The sequence below is a fragment of the Chinchilla lanigera genome, unplaced genomic scaffold (genome assembly GCF_000276665.1).
Source record: "Chinchilla lanigera isolate Chin_1 unplaced genomic scaffold, ChiLan1.0 scaffold00012, whole genome shotgun sequence".
NCBI lineage: Eukaryota > Metazoa > Chordata > Mammalia > Rodentia > Chinchillidae > Chinchilla > Chinchilla lanigera.
In genome coordinates, this window is record NW_004955413.1 from 21,827,398 (window position 1) to 21,843,105 (window position 15,708).

Consider the following 15,708-nt stretch of genomic DNA (forward strand, 5'->3'; position numbering starts at 1 on the left):
GTACCCTCTGCAGATATTGCATTTATACTTTCTACCTTATTTTTAAATTTTTATTTTTTATTTTTGTAACCAGGAATTGAACTCATGAACCTTGCGGTTGCCAGGCAGGCACTATGCCGCTGAGCTAAATCCCCAGTCCCCTACTTTATTTTTAATTTAATGTTGTCAATTTAAAAAAAATAATGCATTTCACTTCTTATTAAATGCTTCTTAGATACTTCTTGCTCTACTCTGTGTAACAGAATATTCTAGTGGGCCATGCAGTGTAAGCCTTCCTCAGATAAAAACGTTCAACTCTTAAGAAAACTGTGTGGTCTCTGAGATACTGTAATAGAAATTAGACGGGAAAATCCTCCCAGCTGGCTTGAAACTTACTCATCTTATAAAGAAAGGAAGCAACCCTGGGATTAATGCTATTGAAAAAACTATGGAAATAGTGGAACAGATTTATTCGGTCTGTTATGCAACTATGTTGTCCTAAACAGATTACTTACCTCTCTAACTGCAGTTCAACTCAGGCAGTCCAGTGAATATGTGCCTGTATTGACTTGTTTTTTTTTTTTAAAAAAGTAGAGTCTGACATCTGAAGTCAGGAACCAAGAATGTGTTGGCCCCAGCAGCACATGCCTATAATCCTAGATACTCCACAGGCTGAAGTAGGATTGCAACTTTGAGGCCAGCCTGGGCAACTTAGTGAGATCCTGTCTCAAACTAATAATAATAATAATGATGTTATGGTTTGGGGGATATTTTGCAAGGGGGAACAGTATAATACAGGACACAGCCAGGCGTGGTGGCACACGCCTGTAATCCCAGCACTCGGGAGGCTAAGGCAGGAGGATCGTTGCAAATTCAAGGCCAGCCTGGGTTACATAGTGAGACCCTGTCTCAAAAAGACAAAAAAAACCGAAAAGAGCAGGACACATACTTTATAAGATTATTTATAATAGTCACCCAAAGAGTGCTATACAAAAGAGTGCAGGAAATCTGTCCACACACTAAGACCAATCTAGCCAATGGCCTGGATCCCACAGAAATGTCTGCATGAGTCCAGCTGAAGACCTAGAGCTCATCACAGTGCCTCCCACGCGTCTAACTGTAGGCCTAGAGCCTATAACAATGTCGCATGCAGGGCTGTTTCACGGCTCTGCTCTGGCAGGGCCCAAAGGTCAGTGATGAAATCTAGGAAATCTGTGCCAGCGGGATGAAGGATCGGTGCTAGCAGGTTGAGGGATCTACATTGGAGCCAGGAGGTGATGTGCAAAGTAAGAGCCAGAGCTCCCCTGAAAAGTACCAGAGCCATCCTCAGCAACAGTGAGGTCCCAAGCTCCTTCACTGGTGAAGACAGCTGAGTTCCCATCAGGAAAGCCAATGCAGCAAGCTTCTCCAGGAGACTGGCAGTGCACCATGTTCCCCTCCAGAGCCAGGAAGCGATGCTCAAAGTGAGGACCGGAGCTCCCCCAAAGTAAACCGAAGCTGTTCTCAGTGCGGACAAGGTCCTGAGTTCCTCAGAGGATGAAAACAGCCAAGTTCATCAGAAAAGCCAGCGTGACGAGCTCCTCCAACAGAACCAACAGCTCCTTACAGCTTCTACCAGCTCCCAATAGCCTCCCTCAGCTCCCAGCAGTCTTTCTCAGTTCCCAACAGCCTTTTAGTTCTTCAAAGCCTTTCTCTGCTTCCAGCAGCCTCACTTCTCCAGGTCTGCCACTTATGCTGCTGGCAACAATCCTTAGGTGGACTTCCCACACCCAGCACCATGCTTACTCAGTTCGGCTGGGGGTTATAAATGGACCACCAGTTGTCAATCCGCTGCAGTCCACCCCTGGTCAACTAGATAACCATACACGTTTTCTTAATTCATAGTCTTCAGTGGCAGACTTGTGAAAATTAACATGTCTTGGTCTGTATACATTTACGTTAATATAACAGTTACATATATGCAATTCTTTCTTTTTTTTGCACTCATTCCTGCACCAAAAACAATATTCAAAGGGTGACCAAAATTCAAGGCTAAAAGACAATACTTTGAGTAATTAACCTGATTACAAACATATATTTAAAAACATAAAAACATTAAAAGAACTATTACAATAACAGTCCTTACTTCCTGTTAATTTTTACAATGCATGGCCGGGCATGGTGGCACACGCCTATAATCCCAGCACTCAGGAGGGTGAGGCAGAAGGATCGTTGCAAGTTCAAGGCCAGCCTAGGCTACAAAGTGAGCTCAAGGCCAGCCTGAACTGCATAGTGAGACCCTGTCTCAAAAAAACAAAACAAAACAAAAAAATAAAGTAAAAAATTTTTACAATGCATGGCAAGACTAAAAAATAGGGATCTCCTGCAATTCAAATACACTCTTATCTTCAGGTGAAAGGCTTCCGTTCATTTTTTCATTGTCCTGTTCTTCGCAATCACATTTTCCTCCATTTCATCCTTGCAACCCAAAGCGCCATCAGAGCCACCCCTCTGGCCGGATGTTTCATACCATTTTCCTGGCTTTTTGCTCTTAATTTCAAACATAAGTCTGGCCAAAAGCTCTGAACAATAACCATGCCAGCATCCAACAACAGACTACATTGAAATTTTGTTTCTCCAACCAGGCGGTATCTCTAAACAAGCAAAATGCAGACCAACTTCTGCCAAAGCACAATATGCTACCTGGGATCCAGCAGCCAATGCAGTCCTTCTCAGTTCAAGCCTCCTGAGCTTCATCTCATTTGGCAGCATCAGTCCTCTGATTTTCCAGGCTCCAATGAGAGTTTCCAATTTAGTTTGCAGCATACAAGGGCTGCCTCTTTGGCCAGTCTCTCAAAACATTTCCAAATTAATTCCAAAGGTTCTTAAGTCACATGGCCAGGCAACATCACAACAGTAACCCTGGTACCAATTTTATTATGGTTTGGGGGATATTTTGCAAGGGGAACAATACAATACAGGACACATATTTTATAAGATTATTTATAATCACTTCTCGGCCTTTTGGCTAAGATCAAGTATAAGATTATTTATAATAGTCACCCAAAGAATGCTATACAAAAGGGTGCAAGAAATTTGTCCACACACAAAGACCAAGGAATCTAGCCAACAGCCTGGATCCTACAGAAATGTCCTGCATGAGTCCAGCTGAAGACCCAGGGCTCATAATAGTGCCTCCCACAAGTCTAGCTGGAGGCCTAGAGCCCATAACAATATCTTATGCAGCCCTTTTTCACAGATCTGCCCCGAAGGCCCAAAGGTCAGTGGTGGAATCTAGGAAGTCTGTGCCAGCGGGATGAAGAATCGGTACTAGCATGTTGAGGGAACTATCCTGGAGCCAGGAAGCAGTGCGTAAAGTAAGAACCAGAGCTCCTCTGAAAACTACAGCCATCCTCAGCAATAGTAAGGTCCCAGGTTTCTCCATTGGTGAAGACAGCTGAGTTCCCATCAGGAAAGCCAACGCAGCAAGCTTCTCCAGGAGACCAGCAGTGCACCATGTTGCCCTCCAGAGCCAGGAAGCGATGCTCAAAGTGAGGACCGGAGCTCCCCCAAAGTGAACCGAGCTATTCTCAGTGCCAACAAGGTCTCGAGCTCCTTGGAGTATGAAAACAGCCAAGTTCATTAGGAAAGCCAGCATGATAAGCTCCTCCAACAGAGCCAACAGCTCCTTACAGCTTCTACCAGGTCCCAACAGCCTTTCTCTGCCCCCAACAGCCTCACTTCTGCAATTCTGCCTCATGTGCTGCTGACAGCAATCCTCAGGTGGGCGTCCCACACCCAGCACCATGCTTACTCAGTTCAGTTAGGGGTTATAAATTGACCACCAGTTGTCAATCCATTACAAATAATAAATAAGTAGTCAAGGATTTGGTTGGGCTGTCTGGGTTCAATCTTCCTATCAGCCAATGAAAAGGAAAAGAACCAAGAGTGTTAAAATGAATCCATTCCTAAGTGTCTCATGGGAATAAATGCCTTGAAACTAAATAAGTGTAATGTTACTTTTTTAATTGGTTTTTTGATAAGTGTAATTTTAAAGTTAGGTTTTCTATTAGCTTTTGAAGTAAATCTTTGCATTTTTTGCACATATTTTTCTATTATTAATGCATGCACTGTAAAATTTGTTGGATTTTAGTGTATAATCACAGGTTGTACAACCATGACTACAGTCTAATTCTAGTATATTTTCATCATCCCAAACCCTGTATCTCTTAGTGGTCTCTCCCTAGCCTCCACTCCCCAGCAGCCACTATTCTTTTTATCTGTGGATTTTTCTTATGAATGGAATAACGTAGTATGTACCTTCTTGTGATTGGCTTCTTAACAGAATGTTTTTAAGATTCACCTGTGTATCAGTACTTCATTTGCTTTTATTGCCCAATAATACTGCATTGAAAGGTGCAGTACATTGTGTATATCCATTCAGCTATAATGTATAGTGCTACTATGAATATTTATTTATAGGATTTATTACTGTTTATCCTGTCTTACATGTGAATGTCTGCCTTGCTTGACATCATTTATTTATAGGATTTCAGCTCTCTTGGGCTCATAGGAGCAGAATGGATGGGTCACTTAATACCTCTTAACTTTTGGAGGGTCTGTTCATTTATTTATATTTATTCAGAGATAAAAATTTGCAAATATTTTTCTCCCCTCATGTTCTTTTTTAATGTTTTTATTAGTATCAAGAAGAAATTCAAGAACTTAATGAAGTTGCAAGACATCGACCACGGTCTACATTAGTTATGGGAATCCAGCAAGAAAATAGACAAATCAGAGAATTGCAACAAGAAAACAAAGGTAAGATCTATTATTACTATGTAGAGCATTTCAAAAGAGAATTTTAATCTGCAGTTATGCTATTGGTTTGGGATTAATTAATATTTTCCAAGGTAGAAAAACTGCCATCTGAAGTTACTTTTTCATAATAATCTCATTTCTATTCCATATGCCTAAATTGCATTTATTACTGGTTATCCTGTCTTAGGTATGAATGTGTGCCGTGCTTGGTATTATCTTAGATTCTAATCCTCAATATCCATTTTACTCCATTGCTGATACCTATGAAATAACTCAGCTTCATTTTCTTCAGTCCCACTGCTTTGGCTTAGGCACTCGTCATTTTTTGTGTCTAGCGTCCTCATTGGCTTCCTTGACTCTGGTCTCTTACCTTTGTCCATCAGCCTTTAACACAAGCATCTGGTTAATTTTTCAAAAATGAATCTGGTCATGCTATTCTTTTGCTTAAGAACTTGCAGTGTATCCTGTTTCCTTATACAAGAGCCTTCCAAGTCAGTGCCCAGCCTTCTTTCCTTATCCCCGCAGCTCTGCTACGAACCCCGTGTTCTTGCCATCCTTAACACATCGTCCTCTTTCATGCCTCCTTGCTTAGAATGTTATTCCTTCATTTTTCAGCCCATGGAAGTTAAGGTCATCTCAGTACCGTACTGTATACCTTATGAAGCTTTCACCAATTTCTCTCCACAGACTTCTTAAGTATACTTGAATAGCTCTTCACTCTGCACTTACTACATGTTATTTTCTTTGCTAGACGCTAAGTTCCATGACCTTTAATATTCTTCATAAGCAGGAGCATTATCTGATAATTAATTGCTATTCAGTAAATGTTGAAATGATTCTTTAAAAGTGAGTATAAACCAGGTATAGTGGTGCATTCTTGTAATCCCAGCACCTGGGAGATTGAGGCAGGAGGGTAGTGACTTTGAGGACAGCCTGATCTACTTAGCCAGGCGCTGTAATAAATGAATAAATAAAATGACCATTTAAAAAAAGTAATTAGGAAATTAATTTGATGACCTTTTACATTACATGGCTAGACTTTTGTGGATCATGTTTTCTTTTTAAAAAAACAGTTGGTGTTTTGATAAATATAATATGGAAAAGAATATGTTATGTACCTTTAAATTAAATTTGAATAAAATACACTGTTATTCTTGATAGAATTGCGTACATCCCTGGAAGAACATCAGTCTGCCTTGGAACTTATAATGAGCAAGTATCGAGAACAAATGTTTAGATTGCTAATGGCTAGCAAAAAAGATGATCCGGGTATAATAATGAAGCTAAAAGAACAGCACTCCAAGGTAATACATTCTGGAAATGGGAATTTGAGATGGAAAAGAGGCCAGTTGGTTAATTTGTGACTAGATTTTTAAAAAGAAAGAGTCAGATATTTAGTAATACCATTTTAACCTGGTACTGAACACTTCATCTTTTTAATTGACATTTTTTCCTTTTTCTTTCATTCATTTCTTGTTTGTTATATATCATTTACTGTTTTATTCTTCTAACACTTACTGTTAGACACTCTAATGTATACAATTTACATTAGAAAATAAACTTTGGGAAATAAAGGTAAGTTTTTCAATTCAAATTTATTTTTATAAGATTATCTGCTTTTAAAAAGTAGGTCTTCCAAGAAATTTGTGTAATGATACTGATTGCAAAACAAAAATTGAATTGCTAAAAACTTTTTTACAGTCTGAAAGTAACTACATGTAGATTTTTTTTTCTTTTCTTTTCTTTTTTCCTTTTTTCTTTTGGTACCAAGAATCAGACTCAGGACCTTGTGCTTGCCAGGCAGGTGCTTGTGCCGCTGAGCTGTATTCCCAGCCCTAGATTCTTTTTCTTAACCCAGATTTCTGAATGAAACTAATTCATCCAGACTATTAATGACCCTGATTTTAGTGGAATAACCACAAGCTAGAGGAGAGAAAAAGTACCCTATTAAAATTTGCCCTCTCCCCCAGTATTACATACCATATCTGTTTTTAGACAGAGATGACGTGGTTAGAAACTACTAGTGTTTTTTGGCCACTCGTTGTCATTCCTGTGTATGTTCCCTTTGGTATGTCCCGTGTTTGTTAGGAAAACGAGTAGAGTGATCTTTTACAGTTACATTTTAAACTGAATTTTAATTGCTGGTATGAAATAAAAACGTTGGACTACATTTCAGTAATAACTAGATGATGCATAGACCATCATGTCAGTGAGTAACAGGGAGTTATTACTAATAAGAATAGTGATTGTTATAAGACATAGTTTTATCTTTCTCAGTTATTGAAACACATTTTAGGCACTCCTCCCCCTTCCTATTTCTCTTTCTCTTTTCTTCCTTTTTTTCTCCGTCGTGCTGGATCAAACCTAGGGCCTCACGCATATTAGGCAAGTGTTCTTCCTCAGAGCTACATCCCTGCCCATGTTTTAGACTGTTTAAAATATACCTTCCATTTTGTTACTTACAGTTTTTAGATGATTATTACTTCTGTTAGAATTAAATGCCTAGGAAATAGCTCTTTGTGTGACGACTTTACATATTAGGGAACTTAATAGGTGGTTTTTGTCTCAACTATTAAAATAATAAATGATTAAAATTGGGTTTAGTGTCTGATTATAATGTTTATGTCTTTACCAAATGGAAGTTCTTCAATCTCTAAGTGATGATCTTTTGAATATAAAATACGTTATTAATGAGACCATTATAGTTAAATGTATAAAGGGCTATAGAGGAGCTGACTTAAAATTATTGCCAGGATACATATAATCTTCAGACATTTCAAAAGGCCCTTATAACTTGAAAAATGAAAATTTGAGATTTAAAGGGAAGAATACCATGACTAAAAAGTGCTTAAAATAACATAATGCAGCTTGTTAGTCCCATCTAGTAGGAACTATGGCAGAGAAAATATTTTCTAAAACACACTGGGGCCCTGGGGTGTAGCTCAGTGATAAAGCAAGTGCTTAGCATGCATGAGGCCCCCCAGCACCAGAAATAATGAATGAATAATTGAATAAAATGCATTAGATGGCATATTCACCAGAGCTGTTCTATAATTAGCAAAGTTAAACATTTCCTAAGATAGCTAAAAACTATCCATTTCATTATATAAATTGAGTTCACCTTGCCTTCCATAAAATGACTATTCAGTTACTTGCTATTAATCCTAACTAATACATATTAATGTTTGTGATTTTGATTTTTCCCAAAAAGGAGATACTTTGGCTCAGTTAAACATTTATTAACACTTGCGCTGGGTTAGTTGTTATGGGTGATTACGAGGTGAATAAATTGTATTACTGTACAAGCATGCAGTGTTTTAGGAGATACAGACACAGCTAATGTGAAGTGGTAGAAATATGAATTGCTACTCTCATATTAAGAGAGCAGTATTCTCATGAGGAGCAGCTAGAAAGGTCAAGAAAGAAAGAAAATTAATCTAATCCAGTCTTCAATTAATTAGGGGAACTAGGTTCAGTAAGCAGAAATGGTTAAGCAGAAACAAGATGAAGGTACAAAAATGTGGGATAGATTCTAGGATATGTTTAGGTACTAGAACTCTGATAAGCCTAAACAGAATAACAATTTTATAACACACTTAGAGGCAACAGAATTGCATAGAGCACCATTTTGGAGTAAGAGTTCCTTTCAAAATTACTATAATACAGAATTTTGTTCTCACTTAGAAGTTTTTGAGTTCACACTTTAAAATTAATAGAACTGCCAGGTGTAGTGGCACACACCTGTAATCCCAGCACTCAGGAGGCTGAGGCAGGAGGATTGCTACAAATTCAAAGCCAGCCTGGCCTACAAAGTAGCTCAAGGTCAGCCTGAACTGCATAGTAAAACCCTATCTCAAAAAGACAAAGATAAATGAATAAGATTAATAAAATTTATTTTTATCCCAAGGCCTATTTTTACATCATTTTTAACAGATGCCTTTTTGGAAATCTTAAAAAAACAAACATTTTGAACAGTTGGCTAACACGCATGAACTAACACTCATTCAGTTCTTAAATTACGGATAATATCCGTATTAACATTATGATGACTCTGTACTACAGATTGACATGGTACATCGTAACAACTCCGAAGGATTCTTCCTTGCTGCATCTCGACACATCCTTGAAGCACCTCAGCATGGACTCGAGAGGAGGCACTTGGAAGCCAATCAGAATGTACCCTAAAAAACAGTCAACTTTGGGGTGTGGATGGAAGGGGGGCCCATTTAAAAAGTTCTTTTACTTTGAAGTTCTGTCCCAGATTAGATCAGCCAATAAATCAGTTAAAAGAGTGTTGTGCTTTTGATACCCCTGCCTGTTCAGTGGGAAACTTTAAATTTGTCACTGATCCTCTGTGTCATACATGATCTCATGTGTGACCATAGATTTTAAACAACAGGTAGCCCACCTCTTTATTTATTAGACCTTGTTAGCTATTGCTCTCAATTTTGTTTCTGCAGAATAGTTACTCTCTTTCTGGACATTAGTGCTGTTTTCTTGGCATTAATTTAGCCTGAATCATAAAGATCCTGGTCAATCAAACTATTAATGAAATGTTTTTACTTAGATTTTTTTTGGCCTATAAGGCCAAAATGCCTTTTGTTTAGACGTTATAATTGAGTGTGGTACTGCTCTCATTGTGTTTTTAACTTAAAGAAGAAGTAGGTCGTGGAAGGTCTTTTACTGAGTAAAGTAGAAATCAACCTAGATGTAAGTTAGAAGTCAAAGGCATTTCAGTACAGTTCAAGGGTTATGTTGCTGACATTTCTTACCTCGTGGCAGTTTTAAAATCACAGTTCTTACCTTTTGTTCCCATTAAAAATTCTGTGATTCTTCTCTAAAGATTTTTAGTTAAATGAATCATTAACTGGGCCTATAAAATACTTTGTAATTGAACTGTTAGGTTTTTTCATGTGTTGATCTTGTTAGAACAGATTGTGCCCTAAAGAATTAGTTCTTTCTTTCATCTTAAGGGCAAAGAAGTACTTGCTGCTTATGTAGTTTTTAAGCCTGTTTTTCAGCCACAGAACTGACCGAATCACAAGTTTAGAAAACTTGGTATTTAAAATTTTAATTCATTGCACGTTCAGTTTGCTTTTGCAGTTACCGTATTTACATGCTTTTAAGCATTATGTTCCCTTTACAGTGGGAGGGAGTTTAATGATATTTAACTGTTACAGAACATGGCACATTTTGTCTTGATATCATTTTTTGCTATTGTAATCTAATCCAAAACTGATGAACTTTCTAAAGGAGGGAAATGTCCTCTGTGCTGTGAGATGTGGCCGTCGGCACTAACAAGTGTCACTAGTGTGACTGAAGGATGGACTTCTTGTTTTTTTGGTTTTTGGTTTTTTTTTTCCAGTACCGGGAATCAAACTCACAACCTTGCACTTGCCAGGCAGGCACTGTGCTGCTGAGCTAAATCCCCAGCCCCTTGGACTTTTAAAGTATATTTGATTTTAATTTTAATAGCACTGTAGTGGGTAGCACAGATGTCTTTTGTTGTGCCTTCTTCCAAAGTGCTCCAGTTGTGTAGGGGAATAGCTCCGTGGTGTGTGCTTAGCACGCTCAAGGCCCTGGGTTCAGTCCCCAACACCAAAAGAAGTAAAATAAGGACCGGCAGTTTTGTTCAAAATTATTAAATAGGGCCGGGGGTGTGGCTATGTGGTAGAGTGCTTGCCTAGCATATGCAAGGCCCTGGATTTGAACCCCAGCACCACAAAAAAAGAGCTGTTTTTTCCTTCACTTCTTTTAGTGTAATAGTTTTGTAGGTCTTCTGAGGCCTTGTTCCAATTTTTTTTACAAGAAGAAAATGTGTACAGCTATTTTAGAGACTTGATAACTGGTTGAGGAATTTTTTTATTCACTATAAACTTAAATTTTGGCTTAATAGAATAAACTGATCTTCACTGCCAATGAATAATGGCATGTAGATACTGTTTACGGATAGAAGGTTATTCTCAAGTTTCTGTTGATTTTTACACCTTTCTTATCTGTCTCTCACTAGCGTATAAGCTCCTTCAGGTCAGAGAATGTATCTTAAAGCTTTCTATTCCTGTTGCTTATATTCCTGTTTTTGCCTGTCATAGGTGTGCAGAAACTAAGGATTGAGAATGGAAAAATGTATCCATCTGACACACTGAAATTATATTTTCAACAGTTGGCAAAGAAGGCCACTTAATATTTTAATACTTAAGAACAGAATTCTGATCATTTTACTCAATATTTGCTACCTACCAAACATTAAATAATAGGCATAATATTGACTAACGGGTATAAACAGGACATACTTCCTCTCAGGAGTGTTACAGCGTAGGAAACGTTCTAGATTGGATTGGAATTAATTTATAGGCATGGATGATATGGAAAAGATTTATAAACAGTGAAGACTTCAGAGAAGAAAAGAGATTAAATTTGTCAATAATCTTTATCTTTCCCATTATGGTAATAGTATATTTAGGTGCAAAAAAAGAAAAAAGAGTTGCTGGTCATTGTGGTGAGAGGAATGTGAAATGAGAAAATTCCTTGCAGCTGGGTGTGGTTAGATTATACTGCTGACCATAATTCTAGTCCTAATAGAAATCTAATGTAAAAAGCACATCATAGTCAACAAATGTTGTTGTGATCTATTATGTTCCTGTTATATATTATAACAGGATACATATTATATATCAGAGTATATATATTATATTCCTACAATGTAAGAATATTACATTCAAAATAAACAGAGAATATTACATTCATGTCAAGTGGCACTGCAGATTTTATAAAAAGAAAAGGACCCAGAAGGAAAAATAAAGTGTTTCTCTGATTTCCAGCTGTCGTCCTTTCTTTTCAGGAGTTACAGGCACATGTTGACCAGATAACTGAAATGGCAGCAGTAATGAGGAAAGCCATTGAAATCGACGAGCAGCAGGGTTGCAAGGAACAAGAAAGAATATTTCAACTTGAGGTAGGTTTTACGCTGTACCTGTGGGTGAAAACTGTCCATGCAGCTTACAGCAGAAAACATATGCCATGCTTTTCTAGGGTACTGGGTTGTTTTTTTGTTTTTTTTTTTTCTGAGACAGGGTCTTGCCATGTAGTTCAGGCTGGCTTGAACTCACAACAGTCCTCCCAAGTGCTCAGCTTGCCAAGTGCTGGGGTTACAGGTGTGCACCACCACACCTGGCTGTGGGGTTTGTTTATTTGTTTTGCTTTAGCTATTCAGAAAACGTTTAATTTGGGTTGGCTGTAATTTTGGAATATAAATATTCTTGAAATCTACTCAAATCTTTTTTATTAATTGGTACATTTTAGATACATATAATGATCACATCCATCATAGGGAATTTGTACTTTTGCATGATATGTCCTGGTGCTGCTTTTTTCCCATCTCCCTTTTTCTTACCCTGGATGCTGCTGTTTTTATGGGCTTACACTGCAAGACCATTTATAGAGGAGTGCAAGAGTCTAGGATCATTAGCAACTAACACCAGAAATTGAGAAAGTTGGTTTTTGTTCATGTATTGCCTTTTTACTAAATGAATGTACTTCTTCAATTTTATAATTTAGAAAAAGTCATCCCTTCTAGTAAAGACAACAGCACTGCAGGGAAATAGTTTTTAATCCACAGGTGATATTTTTTGCAAGTGCTTATTTTTCTGAGAACTGTAAAAGCCTTTGTCTCTTCTCTATTTTATGATAGCAGAGGTACAAGTTGTTGAATAGCTCAGGTCAGAAGAATAGACTTTCATGTAAGTTTCATTTTAAAATGATGGTCAGGAAATTGGTTACAGAGGGCCAGAAATGATTTCTGTCTGAGCATGTACAGTGTTCTTCTGTCTGTACAAGAGTAGACAAACTATCGCTTTGCATGTTCTTGCTTTGATTTGTTTATGTTTGTGATACTGGTATGCTGCTATTGTTCTATTTCTTTGTTTCTCATTTACTACTCTCTTGAAAATAAAAAAAAAAAAATTAAAAAAAGAAGAGTAGACAGACTTTTTCTATAAAAGGCCAGAATAAGTATTTTCGACTTTGCAAACTAGGCAGTTTGTACCTAGTTCAGTTTTGCCACTGTAATGCAAAAGAAGCCACAGGCCTCAGTCCAGGGTAATCCCTTTGGGTTTTTTGTTTTTTGTTTTTCTGTTGTTGTTGTTTTGAGATACGGTCTTGCTATGCAGTTCAGGCTGACCATGAACTCACTATTGTAGCCAAGGCTGGCCTCAAACTCATGGTGATACTCCTGCCTCAGCCTCCCAAGTGCTGGGATTACAGGCATGCACCACCCTACCTGGCCTAATACCTGTTTTATACCATTTTAGAAATTGATGTTAATGGAAGAGAATAAATAACGAAAGGTCTCTTTTAAACACCTGCAAATTTCTTACAGTAATTAATGTAGAAGGGGTAAAAAGGGGACACTGGTTCATAGCACCAGATGTGTTCACTTACTTTCCTTCTTGAAAAATATCACCCACTGGGCCAGCCCTGCTGCTCTCAAATTCCAGGGAGGGAACCAAACACCATGGCTTGTCCTGTATTCCATGCTACTGTATTAAGAGTACTAATGTACTGAGAGGTTCTGCTCTTAGGATGTTATTCACTAGTTTTATGAGTTGCATGAATGTAAATCGAGATGTTATTTTCTTCTTCTCTAGTGGGATTATAAAGTAAGGCAATTTCTGAGTTTTCATGTCACATTTGCTTCCTTAAGGATTTAATGTGGTAGAAGCAACTGAGCACAGTCACAGTTCCACCTCTTTGAAGTTTTGTTTAGATTCAGGTTGTCAACTGTATATATCACTTAGTACTTTTATGCGAACTACAGAATGTTCTGTCATACGTTCATATGATTAGATTTTTAAAGAAGGTTTGCCGTCTTACAGATAAAGACTGCAACTCTATTTTTGCTTGCCTCCTTATAGCAAGAAAACAAAGGCTTGAGAGAGATCCTTCAAATAACTCGAGAATCGTTTCTGAACCTTCGGAAGGATGATGTATCAGAAAGTACATCTCTGTCTGCATTAGTGACCAATAGCGATCTGAGTCTGAGAAAGAGCTGAAGGGGTTCCAGTTCTGGAGGCTTTGTACGTGGGTCCACACCGCCGTCAGGACTGGCTGAGAAGTGAATGAATGAACAGGAAATTCAGTTTTAGTCAACACTTTTTTTCCCTCTATAGTATGTATAGTGCAATGGCTAAGAGATAGCAAAAGAAATGTGTATTTAAGGTTGTAAACTTCATCCCAAAATAGGGAAATGTAGAAACTGGGCCACTGTTAACTGGTAACAAACGGAAGATTTTCACAGTGACTCCTGAATATACCAAGCTTTCAGTAGTGCTGTTTGCTCTCTGGATGATGCAGACTCAGATAGTCCCAATAAATGTTTGTGAATTCATAGAGTTATTCGAGTTTTAAAATACAAGTTTTTGCTGTGGTCCACATACTGAATTTTATTCTTCCTGTTTGGTGTCAGAATTAACAAATTGTTTATGCCCCATGTGACTTACCACTTAAGTAACTGCCTGTCTACTTTCTCATTAATTTTTTTGTCCAAGAAAATTCAGGTTTAAAGGCTCTAGGAATATTTCATATGTACCACAAACAAGAGGTAATTAATTCTAGCTAATTTACCGTAATTAATTCTTAGCTATCAGTTGTCTGTGACATGCTTAAATGTATGAAACATCATTTCAGGAATGAGATAGAAGGAATAATTACTTTCTAAGAAAGAAGATCTTACAATAGACATATTTGGTAGGTTTAACTACTTCTTTGAAAGAGTAAGTTTTGGTTTCCAGTCATTATGAAAATGAGATTTTTTTTTTTCCCCCTCTGGTCTACACCTATTTAAAGATATTGTGTGGTTAATTTAGCTAACAGTTGAAATGTTTGACATAGAAAGCTAAGTGTGGTGACTTTCAAGGTAAATTCAGAATTCCTCTGGCTTATGGAACCACCCCCTTTTTCTTAAGTAATTACTCTTGAGATACAAAAAAGTAGAGTCAAATTTCAGAAAAAAAATTCTGAATGTATTTTTAAACTTCATCTGGTCCTCATAATCTGTAAGATTTTTCTTCCTTTCATTTGGAAAGGAAAGTGGAAATCTATGGATTTACAAGTATTTGTTTTCTTTTGTTTTTTAAAAAACTATCAAATATATAGTGTATGAATTTTTGAAAGCTACCAGACACAGAAATGTGCTTTAACACCAATTAAGACCTAAAGTTTTCTTGTTTCGTAGTGAGTACAGAATAAAAGGATAAGAGTATAAAGTATGATTATATTATACTCATTTATATTAAATACTTAACTAAAATTAGCACAAATAGAAAATTCTCCTTTTGAGTATATAATTTGTTAAAGAAATATTACTACTTGAGGTAATTTTTATGTATTATTTCATATATTGGTAAAATTCAAAACTACTTTTCACTTCAGAGATTTTCTATCTTAAGTTTGGGGTGGATGGGCTGATTAGAGAAGGGCTGAGAGCCCAAACGTTAGGTTTCTTTTCTCATTCAGAGGCCTTAATTGACATTTTATAAATAAATGACATTTTTTTATTTTTAAACTTTTCTATAAGTTTTTAGGAAAGTATCCCTTAATTAAATGGCATATTCATTCAAATAGTTTTTATCCCAAGGAAGAATTAAAGTAAGCTACACAGTTGAGATTAAGTCTGAGGCAATTCATCAAGGCAGCTCTATTATAAAACATTATTTGATAAATGATTATTTTTGTAAGCCAGTAAGTTAATTTATTCTTGGTCTTCTTACTTAGATAAATGTTAAGGTTTTGGGTATTGAAAGACATTCACTTTGTTTTTAGGACAGTTTTCCACCTCCATTTTTTTGTTCTATGGAATTTTACATTTATGTCTGAGAGTGTGTAATGGCATAGGAGCCTATTTTATCAATAAAGATGAATGGTTAAAACTGG

The 15,708-nt window shown here is 37.1% G+C and overlaps 1 protein-coding gene across 4 annotated transcripts in view; it reads left to right on the forward strand.

Annotated features, from left to right (window-relative positions):
* Positions 1 to 15,708, forward strand: part of Fgfr1op2 (FGFR1 oncogene partner 2) — a 28,973-nt gene extending 13,265 nt beyond the window's left edge. For 3 of the 4 annotated variants that reach the window (XM_005379113.2, XM_005379114.2, XM_005379112.2), the window contains exons 3-7: positions 4,662 to 4,779; positions 5,941 to 6,083; positions 8,842 to 8,955; positions 11,621 to 11,734; positions 13,692 to 15,708. In XM_005379113.2, coding sequence (XP_005379170.1) covers positions 4,662 to 4,779; positions 5,941 to 6,083; positions 8,842 to 8,955; positions 11,621 to 11,734; positions 13,692 to 13,829 — 627 coding nt within the window. In that variant the 3' untranslated portion in view covers positions 13,830 to 15,708. The remainder of the gene's footprint in view (positions 1 to 4,661; positions 4,780 to 5,940; positions 6,084 to 8,841; positions 8,956 to 11,620; positions 11,735 to 13,691) is intronic. The other variant, XM_005379115.2, reaches the window with a different exon arrangement.